Raw genomic sequence first — 16,748 nt, 5'->3', positions numbered from 1 at the left:
TAATCATTATAATTTGTTATAACTAACCGTAGTTATAGTTACTATGTCCGGGCAGCGCCGGGCTCTTCAGCTAATTTTATTAATAATAAAAGTATATACATATATTTACTCTTTTTCTCTTCTCCAGGGCTACACAGATGAACCCGTCTCCAAGATCCTCTGCCATGTAGAAGATGGCACCATCGTGCAGCTGGACCGCTGGAATCTACATGTAGAGAGGAACCCCGACCTGCTGCATGAGGAGCTGGATGATGGGACACATAAGGTCAGAGGTCAGATGCTCTGCGGGGAGTCTGGGGCTGTAAGAGGATCCACGGGAAGAGCGCGCATATCACTGCTGCACACTGTATGGATGAGACTGGAGCAGAATAGTGAGTGCAGCTCTGGGGTATAATACAGGATGTAACTCAGGATCAGTAATGTAATGTATGTACACAGTGACTGCACCAGCAGAATAGTGAGTGCAGCTCTGGAGTATAATACAGGATGTAGCTCAGGATCAGTAATGTAATGTATGTACACAGTGACTGCACCAGCAGAATAGTGAGTGCAGCTCTGGGGTATAATACAGGATTTAACTCAGGATCAGTAATGTATGTACACAGTGACTGCACCAGCAGAATAGTGAGTGCAGCTCTGGGGTATAATACAGGATGTAGCTCAGGATCAGTAATGTAATGTATGTACACAGTGACTACACCAGCAGAATAGTGAGTGCAGCTCTGGAGTATAATACAGGATGTAACTCAGGATCAGTAATGTAATGTATGTACACAGTGACTGCACCAGCAGAATAGTGAGTGCAGCTCTGGAGTATAATACAGGATGTAACTCAGGATCTGTAATGTAATGTATGTACACAGTGACTGCACCAGCAGAATAGTGAGTGCAGCTCTGGAGTATAATACAGGATGTAACTCAGGATCAGTAATGTAATGTATGTACACAGTGACTGCACAAGCAGAATAGTGAGTGCAGCTCTGGAGTATAATACAGGATATAGCTCAGGATCAGTAATGTAATGTATGTACACAGTGACTGCACCAGCAGAATAGTGAGTGCAGCTCTGGAGTATAATACAGGATGTAACTCAGGATCAGTAATGTAATGTATGTACACAGTGACTGCACCAGCAGAATAGTGAGTGCAGCTCTGGAGTATAATACAGGATGTAACTCAGGATCAGTAATGTAATGTATGTACACAGTGACTGCACCAGCAGAATAGTGAGTGCAGCTCTGGTGTATAGTACAGGATGTAACTCAGGGTCAGTAATGTAATGTATGTACACAGTGACTGCTGTCATGAACTCATTTTCTGCTCCACCAGTTGAGAGTTCCCCTTCCGTTCTCCCTCTGGTGGTGACAGGAGGTAGTGCGGTTTGTTTAAGTGGTAGTCATCTGCCACCTGATGAGGAAGATAACGATTGGATCTCTGGAGTATCAGACTGGATATAAGACAGCCGACGCCCTATCCGGGTGCTGGAGATTCAGTCTGATTCTCAGGTCTAGGACTCAACTCTCTTCCAGTCTTCTCAAATTAAGTTTGTTTTTTGGTAATGTTCACACTTGCGCATGTTGGTCAATTCATTTTGTTGTGTAATCAGCCTGCCCCTGCTGGGGCTGTGCTGAAATTCCACTCCTATTAATCAGTATTTGCCAACCTGCTTTTTGTCCCTTATTAGATTGGCCTCTTTTTTGCTCTGTCTCAGAATATTTCAGAGTGCTGATATAGGTTTAGAAGTCTAGTGACTTCAGAGTTAATTTTGCTATCAAAATTGCTGGACAATATTTTCGTAGGTTGTTTTTGGCAGATTGCAGACAGTGCCTTTCCTTTTCTGTCCTTTTTAGTTAGTCTGGCCCCATCGTTTGCGCAGCCTATTTTCCTTCCTTTGTTTTTGTTTTCACCTTGTTTCACCGTCAATACATGTGGGGGGCTGTCTTTCCTTTGGGGTCTGCTCTGGGGCAGTTAGTTTTCCTCTTTTCCTGCTTTAGGCTTATGTAGGTCTCCGGTTGTTACGAGGCGTCTAGGACCAACGTAGGAACGCTCCACGACTGCTGCTAGTTGTGTGGTTAAGATCGGGGATCTGCAATCTGCATAGTTACCAACTTCTCTGGTTTTCTGAGACTTAGCTTGTTTTGTTTTTCCTGCTCGGTTTCCCATTCATAACAGACTGCACCAGCAGAATAGTGAATGCAGCTCTGGGGTATAATACAGGATGTAACTCAGGATCAGTAATGTAATGTATGTACACAGTGACTGCACCAGCAGAATAGTGAGTGCAGCTCTGGGGTAAAATACAGGAGGTAACTCAGGATCAGTAATGTAATGTATGTACACAGTGACTGCACCAGCAGAATGAGTGCAGCTCTGGGGTATAATACAGGAGGTAACTCAGGATCAGTAATGTAATGTATGTACACAGTGACTGCACCAGCAGAATAGTGAGTGCAGCTCTGTGGTATAATACAGGATGTAACTCAGGATCAGTAATGTAATGTATGCACAAAGTGACTGCACCAGCAGAATAGTGAGTGCAGCTCTGGGGTATAATACAGGATGTAACTCAGGATCTGTAATGTAATGTATGTACACAGTGACTGCACCAGCAGAATAGTGAGTGCAGCTCTGGGGTATAATACAGGATGTAACTCAGGATCAGTAATGTAATGTATGTACACAGTGACTGCACCAGCAGAATAGTGAGTGCAGCTCTGGGGTATAATACAGGATGTAATTCAGGGTCAGTAATGTAATGTATGTACACAGTGACTGCACCAGCAGAATAGTGAGTGCAGCTCTGGGGTATAATACAGGAGGTAACTCAGGATCAGTAATGTAATGTATGTAAACAGTGACTGCACCAGCAGAATAGTGAGTGCAGCTCTGGGGTATAATACAGGAGGTAACTCAGGATCAGTAATGTAATGTATGCACAAAGTGACTGCACCAGCAGAATAGTGAGTGCAGCTCTGGAGTGTAATACAGGATGTAACTCAGGATCAGTAATGTAATGTATGTACACAGTGACTGCACCAGCAGAATAGTGAGTGCAGCTCTGGGGTATAATACAGGATGTAACTCAGGATCAGTAATGTAATGTATGTACACAGTGATTGCACCAGCAGAATAGTGAGTGCAGCTCTGGGGTATAATACAGGATGTAACTCAGGATCAGTAATGTAATGTATGTACACAGTGACTGCACCAGCAGAATAGTGAGTGCAGCTCTGGGGTATAATACAGGATGTAACTCAGGATCAGTAATGTAATGTATGTACACAGTGACTTCACCAGCAGAATAGTGAGTGCAGCTCTGGGGTATAATACAGGATGTAACTCAGGATCAGTAATGTATGTACACAGTGACTGCACCAGCAGAATAGTGAGTGCAGCTCTGGAGTATAATGCAGGAGGTAACTCAGGATCAGTAATGTAATGTATGTACAAAGTGACTGCACCAGCAGAATAGTGAGTGCAGCTCTGGAGTATAATACAGGATGTAACTCAAGATCAGTAATGTAATGTATGTACACAGTGACTGCACTAGCAGAATAGTGAGTGCAGCTCTGGAGTATCAAAGCTGAGAAAAATATTCTTATTTCCTACTCTCATTTGCTCTTTTCCTGCGTCCTTCCGGTAATATTGCTACTGAGATTACCAGGGTTTGTGTGACATTGTTATCCCACGTGAACCCTGCTGACAATCATTGGACACTATTGGGCTGCTTCACTCACACTTACGGTAATTCAAATGTCCAAATTACATCCAAAAGGGAGTGTGAGAATTGCAGCCCATCTGTGTCAGCTGATTGTCTGCAGGGTGTACATGAGATAATTAGTTCACCCAAACCCTGAAAGTCTCTTTGCCAGATACGCATCTCTGTTTTATTTTTTTTTTACACTGGTGAATATAGTATTTAAGAAGCAAGTGTTGGAGAAATGCCACAGTAGGATAAATATGATGAATGTCCACTAGGTGGCACAGTAGGATAAATATGATGAATGGCCACTAGGTGGCACAGTAGGATAAATATGATGAATGGCCACTAGGTGGCACAGTAGGATAAATATGATGAATGACCACTAGGTGGCACAGGAGGATAAATATGATGAATGACCACTAGGTGGCACAATAGGATAAATATGATGAATGGCCACTAGGTGGCACAGTAGGATAAATATGATGAATGACCACTAGGTGGCACACTAGGATAAATATGATGAATGACCACTAGGTGGCACAGTAGGATAAATATAATGAATGACCACTAGGTGGCACAGTAGGTTAAATATGATGAATGACCACTAGGTGTCACAGTAGGATAAATATGATGAATGGCCACTAGGTGGCACAGTAGGATAAATATAATGAATGACCACTAGGTGGCACAGTAGGATAAATATGATGAATGGCCACTAGGTGGCACAGTAGGATAAATATGATGAATGACCACTAGGTGGCACAGGAGGATAAATATGATGAATGACCACTAGGTGGCACAATAGGATAAATATGATGAATGGCCACTAGGTGGCACAGTAGGATAAATATGATGAATGACCACTAGGTGGCACACTAGGATAAATATGATGAATGACCACTAGGTGGCACAGTAGGATAAATATAATGAATGACCACTAGGTGGCACAGTAGGTTAAATATGATGAATGACCACTAGGTATCACAGTAGGATAAATATGATGAATGGCCACTAGGTGGCACAGGAGGATAAATATAAATAGCCACTAGGTGGCACAGGAGGATAAATATGATGAATGGCCACTAAGTGGCACAGTAGGATAAATATGATGAATGGCCACTAGGTGGCACAGGAGGATAAATATGATGAATGGCCACTAGGTGGCACAGTAGGATGAGGAATACTTTGCTGATCTAATGGATTCCATAATAACTTAGATAGAATATAGCGCTGAGTGGATCGCTTTGCCCAGTCCAGTCCATCAGGATCTATTTCTTTCCAATTGATTCTCTGCTTCGTCGTCTTGCTTTCTCCTCGGGGTCTGATCCGTCTCTGAATTATCCTTGTGCTTTTTTTTTTTCAGCTTCCACTAAATGTTTTCAATAATTACTTCAGTCTGGGATTTGACGCTCACGTGACCTTGGAGTTTCACGAGTCCAGAGGTGAGATGCACATGGTCATGCGACCAGTATTGGAGCCTCAGGCGATGTGCACACTGTCCGTTTACTCCTCGATGACATCACTGGGGGGTTTCACCTTGTGAGATTGCGGATCCCCCTTCTAGAAGTCTTGGAATCTCCTCCATAGTTCACACAATTTACAGACATGTCAGAAATGTAATTGGAAAAGGTGTAATACCTCATTCCTCCTGTGGCGGCACTGCAGAGAAATTGAGCAGTTACTGCCAGGATTCTTCCCCAATCACTGTGATCACACTGCTTTTTTTTTTTTTTCTTATTTTGAGAGATCTCTTTGACCTTAAGGGATAGTCAAAATCTAACTGTAGTCATATATGCGACTATAGGATTTCGGCAGCGAAGGGAGTGTTAGCTCTTGTATTCCCCTAATCACTCGTAGGTCATGAGTTGTTACCGTTGGAAAAATCCCATTAAAGACGACCTAGAAGACTAAATGGAAAAGACCCATTTGGAAACATTAAAAGCGTGAAAACTTCTTTTTTCAAATATCTCATTTGTAGGCTGAGATATAACGATTTAAAGTTACCAGTCTGAAGCCTGAGGCTGCACTACTGAGACAATCTGGTGATCCGAGGAGCTGTGGATACAAATCACTCGCCACATACTTCAATAACCACCGCAATACACCAGCTTGTAATTAGTGACAGGGATGTATTTGGTGAACAGAAGACGTCACCGTGAGGATCTTTCAGTAGTGCAGCCTCAGAGTTTGGGCCTGAATCTTTAAGTGATCGTATCTCAGCCTAGAAGTGAGATATTAAAAAACGGTTTCCAGCTTTTTAATGCCCAGAGAAGGGCCGTGCTTCCTGCGTTCTGCGGGAGGTCTTTAACTGGAAATTGCGAGTTCAGCACGACATTCACCTAATCTGGATCGTGGGCAAGTGGCGGCTATCAATCCTTGTATTAATCTGTCTCCATTGTGTCATCGTGACCAGACCGACACCTGCGTAACGTCTCGGCCTGAGCTTTATGCATTCTGCTCGTAAAGCCTTGATCATTTTTCACTCCCGAGTTATTGGTTTGTCGTTTTTGTTGGCGCCCGGTGGAAATTGGTTACATTTATGTGTAATGGAGTGATCGGCTCATCACACACTGTGACGCAGCTGCAGCTCCGCGTGTCAGCGGACTCCCCATAGCAGGACAGCACGGCCCTCATAAGGCTCGAGATCTGTCTATTATCTATCTATCTATTATCTATCATCTATTATCTATCTATTATCTATCTATCTATCTATCTATCTATCTATCTATCTATCTATCTATCTATCTATCTATCCATTATCTATCTATTATCTATCTATCTAACTATATATCTTCTATTATCTATCTATCTATCTATCTACTATCTATCTATCTATCTTCTATTATCTATCTATCATCTATCTATCCATTATCTATTATCTATCTATCTAACTATCTTCTATTATCTATCTATCTATCTACTATCTATCTATCTATCTATCTATCTATCTATCTATCTATCTATCTTCTATTATCTATCTATCTATCTATCTACTATCTATCTATTATCTATCTAGCTATCTATATCTATCTAACTATCTATCTTCTCTATCTATCTATTATCTATCTATCTATCTATCTATCTATCATCTATCTATCTACTATCTATCTATCTATCTATCTATCTATCTATCTTCTATTATCTATCTATCTATCTATCTACTATCTATCTATTATCTATCTAGCTATCTATATCTATCTAACTATCTATCTTCTCTATCTATCTACTATCTATCTATCTACTATCTATCTACTATCTATCTATCATCTATCTACTATCTATCTACTATCTATCTATCTGCTATCTATTATCTATCTATATATTATCTATCTATTCATTCATCTATATACTTTATCTACACAAGGATATATAAAATATGTAAATACACATTACTCACACACATATATACACAGGCAAATATAACCTATTCAGATACACCTTCCTCCCGCATATACAGGTTACACTGTATCATCATCTACACAAATATACGATATAAACGGACACACATCTATACACACCACACACATAGTTATATATTACATATATATATACGTAGCACACATATACTGTACCTTACACATCTATATATGGGTAGCCCCCCCCAGGGCTGTGGGGTACTCGGTACCGGGCCGGTGCCAGGGGGATGTGTCACAGCAGCGGTGACCCGGTCCGTGGCCCTGGGCGCCCAATATCAATGGCGGTGATGTTGGTGGTGTTAGAGTTTATTAGAATAGTTTGTGACGCCACCCGTGGTGTTTAACAAGTAAGATGTTGAGCCAACGCTGCATGCAGATCCGCTGGGACTGATGGTGTGGTGCAGCAGAGATGGTATAGCTCCCCACAGGTGGAGCTGTAGTCCTAGGGCAGTGTAGGTGCAATGGATGAGGAGAGGCGCAGAATGGTATGGAGGCTGGTACCCAGGTGTAGCGGTGCGGGAATAACTGGAGGACACCAGAGTATGCGGTTCCAAGGCTTTACTCACTGTTTGCAGTTCACACAACTGCCTGCCTCCGCACGGTGTTCTTCGGGTCAGGGCTCCGGCCAACCTCCAGGCAGGATAGGATTCTCCCCTCCACACTCCGCCAACATGTACCTTACTGAACGACTCCTCCAATGCGCCTTTAGGTGCGAAGCACTCCAGTACTTAGTTACCCTGGAATGCCTCTCTCTAGGTGTTCCTAGTCTTTACTTGTATGACAGACAGCTGTAGCCTGCTTCGGGGACTCCACTCTGCGTCCCGGCTCACTATCCAGTTGCTGTTGTGTCCCAAGTCTATGATGGGAGTAAGGCGTTAGCGGCTCACTACTCCTCCGGTGTCTGTTGCCGGACATAAAGATCCAATCAACCTCGGGGACCGGGCCCCGGCCTTTGCGCTGAGAACCTATAGGCAGGATTCCTATCCAACCCACTCCTCCTCTCTGTTCTCCTTCTCCTTCTTTCCAATCTGTTCTATCTCTTATGGAATCTGTAGTCTTCAGTCTACGTCTCTTCCTCCTTCTCTTCCTTCCCTGAGAAGCTCGTTCCACTAAGACCAGTCCTCAGCCTCTCCTGACTGACTGCCTTCCTCCGCCTTGAGCTCCTCTCAGGCTGACCTGCTGTCAGCCTGCTCTCTTCTCTGGGTCTCTCCCCAGACTGACCTGAAATCCTACACCTTCCCTCTTTTTTATATCATCTCTCTCCACCCGCCTCCCAGCACATCTCATGTTACGAAGCAGGGTTCCACGAGGGGTGCTCTGCTAATCCCCAGCATAAAGCTGTTAGGTGACCCCACTGAACTATCCTGTGTGTGGAATGCAGGTGTGGAGTGCGGTCAGGAGTTCCCACCTTACCTGGATGGTGGGGCACGACACCTTAGGAGAAGGTGCAGTACCTCTGTGGCGACTGAAGCCTCAGGGGCGCCACATATACACTACACATATACAAATTACACACATACACATTGCACAAACACATTTACATACATATATATATATATATATATATATATATATTCACACATATAAACACACATACATACACATATATACACTGTCTTGTTTGCACAAGACTTTATTCACCACCTTCAGGCCCAGCTTCGGCCTTTTTTTTGCCTTTTTTGCCTCCCGCACCTCAATCTAGCGAAATCTCCAGTGACTGTGAAGAGCGTCCACATTGTGTAATGAGAACAATCAGGCAGCAGGGGGCATCAGAGTCCAGTAAATGTGACCATAGAAGGGCCTGGTGGAGCAGAATAACATGGCGGATGCTCTGTATCATCGTACTATGTCTCTAGATAGGATGAGTGGAGGGAGAGCGGTGGGAGAGTCACCTTTGGGCGGTATACTGGGGGTTCCCGTGCACTCACGCTGACATTTCTATAATAAATCTATAATATTCTGTGTCTTCTTTGCAGAAGCAAATCCAGAAAAATTCAACAGTCGTTTTCGCAACAAGATGTTCTATGCAGGGGTAAGTGTCCTGTCCGGGACGTCTCCTCCTCCCCTAATGGGAATTTTACCTTTACCCACATTCTGTAATTAATATCGGCATGGGTTCGGCTTATACGGTGAAGCAGTGCTGCAGTAAAAAGCATGGAGGGCGCAGAAACAGACTAAACGTTGTATTTCATCAGTTTGCTATCAGCAGATATCTTGAAGTAACATCTCTCTCCTCAGGCCGCCTTCTCCGACTTTTTACAGAGGAGCTCTAGAGATTTATCCAAACACGTAAAAGTTGTGGTGAGTGCCGAGTTGTCACTGATTTTTATGAAATATCATGATCATGTTCATTAGTTAGTTGGGATAGCAACATGTTTACAGGAGCTAGTCAAATTATAACTGGCACTGGACGGCAGGCTTTTAAGAGTTTAAATAGATTGCAGCACAGGTCACACAGGAGGAAGCATACTCTGACAGGAGTTAGCTCTTGACTTCCCAGCATGGATGGATCTATGAGTCTCTGAGGACACAGAACTAGAGTTAGTTCATTAGTTAGTTGGGATAGCAACATGTTTACAGGAGCTAGTCAAATTATAACTGGCCCTGGACAGCAGACTTTTAGGAGCTTAAATAGATTGCAGCGCAGGCCAAATAGGAGGAAGCAAACACTGATGAGAGTTAGCTCTTGACTTCCCAGCATGGATGGATCTACGAGTCTCTGAGGACAACAGAACTAGAGTTAGTTCATTAGTTGGGATAGCAACATGTTTACAGGATCTAGTCAAATTAGAACTGGCACTGGACGGCAGGCTATTAGGAGGTTAAATAGATTGCAGCACAGACCACACAGGAGGAGGCAAACACTGATGAGAGTTAGCTCTTGACCTCCCAGCATGGATGGATCTATGAGTCTCTGAGGACACAGAACTAGAGTTAGTTCATTAGTTAGTTGGGATAGCAACATGTTTACAGGAGCTAGTCAAATTATAACTGGCCCTGGACAGCAGACTTTTAGGAGCTTAAATAGATTGCAGCGCAGGCCAAATAGGAGGAAGCAAACACTGATGAGAGTTAGCTCTTGACTTCCCAGCATGGATGAATCTAAGAGTCTCTGAGGACAACAGAACTAGAGTTAGTTCATTAGTTGGGATAGCAACATGTTTACAGGATCTAGTCAAATTAGAACTGGCACTGGACGGCAGGCTATTAGGAGGTTAAATAGATTGCAGCACAGACCACACAGGAGGAGGCAAACACTGATGAGAGTTAGCTCTTGACCTCCCAGCATGGATGGATCTATGAGTCTCTGAGGACAACAGAACTAGAGTTAGTTCATTAGTTGGGATAGCAACATGTTTACAGGATCTAGTAAAATTATAACTGGCACTGGGCAGCAGGCTTTTAGGAGGTTAAATTGCTTGCAGCCCAGGCCAAACAGGAGGAAGCAAATACTGACAAGAGTTAGCTCTTGACCTCCCAGCATGGACAGATCTATGAGTCTCTGAGGACACCGAACTAGAGTTAGACTGGTTTCACACTTGCTTTTTTTTGCAGCGCGTTTTTCCTGCAAAAAAACGCATTGAAAAAACGTATACAAAAGCATACAACTGCTGCGTTTTTTTCAAGCATTTTTATGAGCATGCATGAAAAAAACGCAGCGTTTTTATGCGTTTGTATGCGTTTTTAGTGCGTTTTTACCGCGTTTGCGTTTTTTCCAAACATTAGGTGGCCCCTCACACTAACCCTGACCCTAACCCTAACCCTGACCCTAACCCTTAACCAAACCATACTTAACTCTAACCCAAACCCTAAACCCTAACTAACCCTAACCCTGACCCTAAACCTAACCCTAACCCTGACCCTGACCCTAACCCTTAACCAAACCATACTTAACCCTAACCCAAACCCTAAACCCTAACTAACCCTAACCCTGACCCTAACCCTTAACCAAACCATACTTAACCCTAACCCAAACCCTAAACCCTAACTAACCCTAACCCTGACCCTAACCCTGACCCTAAACCCTAACTAACCCTGACCCTAACCCTAACCCTAACCCTGACCCTAACCCTTAACCAAACCATACTTAACCCTAACCCAAACCCTAAACCCTAACTAACCCTAACCCTGACCCTAAACCTAACCCTAACCCTAACCCTTAACCAAACCATACTTAACCCTAACCCAAACCCTAAACCCTAACTAACCCTGACCCTAAACCTAACCCTGACCCTGACCCTAACCCTAACCCTAAACCCCCTTAACTAACCCTAACTCTAACCCAAACCCCTAAATTCCATGGTTAACAAAAAAAAACGCATGTGCAAAAAAAGCATACATAAGCATGCCAATGTGCACATATGCGCACCCATAGACTATAATGGGTGTCTTGCTGTAAAAAAACGCATTGCGCGCGCATCCGTTTTTTTGAGGCAAGTCGGACGCACCAAAAAATGCAACAGGTTGCATTTTGTGTGCCCGAGCGCATACCGCAAAAAAACGCATGTGCGGAAAAATGCGTACAAACGCATGTGTATGCGCACATAAGCGCATCCCATGCAAAGTATAGGAAAAAAAAACGCATGCGCTATTTAGCACTAAAATACCGCGAAAAAAAACGCAAGTGTGAAACCAGCCTTAGTACTTAGAAAAATCTGATTAATAATGCCAACTGAGACGGGGAAAGCTTCTTCATTATATGGCGTTGTCAGGCAGCCTGTCCCTTGCAACCAAAACATCTCCAGATTTTTCCTGATTGATGAGGATTGTCAGGGCACGAACCACACTTATACTGTCATAGTAATCAGACTTTGTTTTTTCTTAAACAGACGCGTATTAATTTAATTCAAATTATCCATAGGAAAAATCTGCCGCCTGCGCTTTTAATGCTTTTCAATACACTTCTTTCTTTTTAGTGTCTGTTCCGCTTTAATTCCTCGCACATAATGGAATTTTATATCCTCTCGTATTATTGTTTAAGAAAATTGGGTGTCCTCTGTGGAAAGAACATATGCCAAATTACTCTTTATGTTCTAATTTTCTCTGCTCCATTTGGCAGCACAGGGCCTGGTGTTTAGAAGCAGAAAACATTAAAAAAAAAACAACAACAAAAAAAAACAGTCTAGAGCCGAACAGAAGATAATCACTTTTCCAAAAGAACGTAGTTGAAAAAAATATTGAATCTGCAGACCCAACGGAAAATATGCTGCACGGAGGTGCAGGTGCCATACAGACGGCGTGTAGTGAAGACTATTGCGGTTACTCAGAGCTGTTGCTGCTGTCGGCATAGTGGGTAAATGCGCCGGGAATGAACCGCCGATTCCTATTAATCCTATGTTATTGAACGTGCACACGACGTACTTTTCAAGCGAAACTCAGCTTTTACGTATATCGCGTCTTCTGTAACTTCTTTTAACCCCTTAAGGCTTGCCGTGAAGCGACTAAAAGAAGTGACCAGTCCTTTCTTCAGGCACAAAAACGTCTATAAAGAGGCCAAAGAAGACGCTTGTCCGGAAGAGTCTTATGTTGCGGGTCCGCTGACATCTATAAGATGCTCAGCATGTAATGCTTCTTTTCCGCTGCAGGGAAACCAGCACGTTCCAAAGCCAAGTGCTGCACCGATCAATTGATCAACCAGCGATCAATTGATCAATCAGGCTTGCTTTATCATAAAAAAAGGCATTGAATGAACTTGTTAGGAATCCCATGGTAACAGACAACAATCAAACCTCATGTAGTCTGACCCTGCCATCACGTCTCGATTTCTTACTAAGACGAGAGAAGAAGCTAGCTACTTCCTGAGAAGCAGAGTTCTCTCCCTGTGATTGGCTGCCAGATCTAATATAATATGTTGTTCTGATGTTACAGTGTGACGGGACGGACCTCACCCCCAAGATCCAAGAGCTGAAGTTTCAGTGTATTGTCTTCTTAAATATCCCCAGGTAATCATTGCTCTTGTAATGGCCGCTGTAGAGAGTCTGCGGCAGATCTGAGACTACTCTCAGTCTACTACTGTCACTGACAGCTTCTCCTAACTCTCCTGCTGCCAGGTACTGTGCTGGCACAATGCCCTGGGGAAACCCTGGCGACCACAGAGACTTTGAACCTCAGCGGCACGACGATGGTTATATCGAGGTCATTGGCTTCACTATGGCATCTCTGGTAAGTCATATAATATCTCATATGCCCAGGTTATATCAGCACGCTCCATATCAGTATATACAGGTTATACCAGCTGTACATATATCATTATATACAGGAGATGCCCAGGTTATACCAACTGTACATATATCATTATATACAGGAAATGCCCAGGTTATACCAGCTGTACATATATAATTATATGCAGGAGATGCCCAGGTTATACCAGCTGTACATATATAATTATATACAGGAGATGCCCAGGTTATACCAGCTGTACATATATAATTATATACAGGAGATGCCCAGGTTATACCGGCTGTACATATATAATTATATACAGGAGATGCCCAGGTTATACCAGCTGTACATATATAATTATATACAGGAGATGCCCAGGTTATACCAGCTGTACACATATAATTATATACAGGAGATGCCCAGGTTATACCAGCTGTACATATATAATTATATACAGGAAATGCCCAGGTTATACCAGCTGTACATATATAATTATATACAGGAGATGCCCAGGTTATACCAGCTGTACATATATAATTGTATACAGGAGATGCCCAGGTTATACCGGCTGTACATATATAATTATATACAGGAGATGCCCAGGTTATACCGGCTGTACACATATAATTATATACAGGAGATGCCCAGGTTATACCAGCTGTACATATATAATTATATACAGGAGATGCCCAGCTTATACCAGCTGTACATATATCATTATATACAGGAGATGCCCAGGTTATACCAACTGTACATATATCATTATATACAGGAAATGCCCAGGTTATACCAGTTGTACATATATAATTATATACAGGAGATGCCCAGGTTATACCAACTGTACATATATAATTATATACAGGAGATGCCCAGGTTATACCAGCTGTACATATATAATTATATACAGGAGATGCCCAGGTTATACCGGCTGTACATATATCATTATATAAAGGAGATGCCCAGCTTATACCGGCTGTACATATATAATTATATACAGGAGATGCCCAGGTTATACCAGCTGTACATATAATTATATACAGGAGATGCCCAGGATATACCAGCTGTACATATATAATTATATACAGGAGATGCCCAGGTTATACCAGCTGTACATATAATTATATACAGGAGATGCCCAGGATATACCAGCTGTACATATATAATTATATACAGGAGATGCCCAGGTTATACCAGCTGTACACATATAATTATATACAGGAGATGCCCAGGTTATACCAGCTGTACACATATAATTATATACAGGAGATGCCCAGGTTATACCAGCTGTACATATATAATTATATACAGGAGATGCCCAGGTTATACCAGCTGTACATATATAATTATATACAGGAGATGCCCAGGTTATACCAGCTGTACATATATAATTATATACAGGAGATGCCCAGGTTATACCAGCTGTACATTTATAATTATATACAGGAGATGCCCAGGTTATACCAGCAGTACATATATAATTATATACAGGAGATGCCCAGGTTATACCGGCTGTACATATATAATTATATACAGGAAATGCCCAGGTTATACCGGCTGTACATATATAATTATATACAGGAGATGCCCAGGTTATACCAGCTGTACATATATAATTATATACAGGAGATGTCCAGGTTATACCAGCTATACATATATAATTTTATACAGGAGATACCCAGGTTATATCAGCTGTACATATATAATTATATACTGGAGATGCCCAGGTTATATCAGTTGTACATATATAATTATATACAGGAGATGCCCAGGTTATACCAGCTGTACATATATAATTATGTACAGGAGATGCCCAGATTATACCGGCTGTACATATATAATTATATACAGGAGACGCCCAGGTTATACCAGCTGTACATATAATTATATACAGAAGATGCCCAGGATATACCAGCTGTACATATAAAATTATATACATGAGATGCCCAGGTTATACCGGCTGTACATATATAATTATATACAGGAGATGCCCAGGTTATACCGGCTGTACATATATAATTATATACAGGAGATACCCAGGTTATACCGGCTGTACATATATAATTATATACAGGAGATGCCCAGGTTATACCAGCTGTACATATATAATTATATACAGGAGATGCCCAGGTTATACCAGCTGTACATATATCATTATATACAGGAGACGCCCAGGTTATACCAGATGTACATATATCATTATATACAGGAGATGCCCAGGTTATACCAGCTGTACATATATAATTATATACAGTAGACGCCCAGGTTATACCAGCTGTACATATATAATTATATACAGGAGACGCCCAGGTTATACCAGCTGTACATATATCATTATATACAGGAGATGCCCAGGTTATACCAGCTGTACATATATAATTATATACAGGAGACGCCCAGGTTATACCAGCTGTACATATATCATTATATACAGTAGACGCCCAGGTTATACCAGCTGTACATATATAATTATATACAGGAGATGCCCAGGTTATACCAGCTGTACATATATAATTATATACAGGAGACGCCCAGGTTATACCAGCTGTACATATATCATTATATACAGGAGATGCCCAGGTTATACCAGCTGTACATATATAATTATATACAGGAGACGCCCAGGTTATACCAGCTGTACATATATCATTATATACAGGAGACGCCCAGGTTATACCAGCTGTACATATATAATTATATACAGGAAATACCCAGGTTATACCGGCTGTACATATATCATTATATACAGGAGACGCCCAGGTTATACCAGCTGTACATATATAATTATATACAGAAGATGCCCAGGTTATACCAGCTGTACATATATCATTATATACAGGAAATACCCAGGTTATACCAGCTGTACATATATAATTATATACAGGAGACGCCCAGGTTATACCGGCTGTACATATATCATTATATACAGGAGACGCCCAGGTTATACCAGCTGTACATATATAATTATATACAGGAAATACCCAGGTTATACCGGCTGTACATATATAATTATATACAGGAGATGTCCAGGTTATACCGGCTGTACATATATAATTTATATACAGGAGATGCCCAGGTTATACCAGCTGTACATATATAATTATATACAGGAGATGCCCAGGTTATACCAGTGAGTTTTGTATTTCCAGGCTGCCCTACAGGTCGGTGGCCATGGAGAGAGGCTTCACCAGTGCAGAGAGGTGACCCTGCTGACGTACAAGGCCATCCCCATGCAGGTGGACGGGGAGCCCTGCCGCCTCGCCCCCTCCCTCATTCGCATTTGCTTAAGGAACCAAGCTAACATGGTACAGAAGAGCAAGAGGAGAACCTCCATGCCCTTACTGAATGAGTGAGTCACAGCGCCCCCGGTGGTAACAGTCACACAGCACCTCCCTGGAGGACTCTTGATTTTCCAGAATTCTTTGCTTATTATTTACTCACCTGCTATCACCTATGGGATGTAGTAGGGC

The 16,748-nt window shown here is 42.2% G+C and overlaps 1 protein-coding gene across 12 annotated transcripts in view; it reads left to right on the top strand.

Annotated features, from left to right (window-relative positions):
* Nucleotides 1-16,748, top strand: part of DGKI (diacylglycerol kinase iota) — a 300,508-nt gene that overhangs the window by 210,136 nt on the left and 73,624 nt on the right. For all 12 annotated transcript variants that reach the window (XM_073567545.1, XM_073567544.1, XM_073567546.1 and 9 more), the window contains exons 14-20: nucleotides 128-265; nucleotides 5,067-5,145; nucleotides 9,096-9,151; nucleotides 9,358-9,420; nucleotides 12,988-13,061; nucleotides 13,170-13,281; nucleotides 16,428-16,627. In XM_073567545.1, the coding sequence (XP_073423646.1) occupies nucleotides 128-265; nucleotides 5,067-5,145; nucleotides 9,096-9,151; nucleotides 9,358-9,420; nucleotides 12,988-13,061; nucleotides 13,170-13,281; nucleotides 16,428-16,627 (722 nt within the window). The remainder of the gene's footprint in view (nucleotides 1-127; nucleotides 266-5,066; nucleotides 5,146-9,095; nucleotides 9,152-9,357; nucleotides 9,421-12,987; nucleotides 13,062-13,169; nucleotides 13,282-16,427; nucleotides 16,628-16,748) is intronic.

This window comes from Dendrobates tinctorius, unplaced genomic scaffold, assembly GCF_039654945.1.
Source record: "Dendrobates tinctorius isolate UK_male_01 unplaced genomic scaffold, ASM3965494v1 ptg000020l, whole genome shotgun sequence".
NCBI lineage: Eukaryota > Metazoa > Chordata > Amphibia > Anura > Dendrobatidae > Dendrobates > Dendrobates tinctorius.
This window is presented reverse-complemented; position numbering and strand designations above follow the sequence as displayed.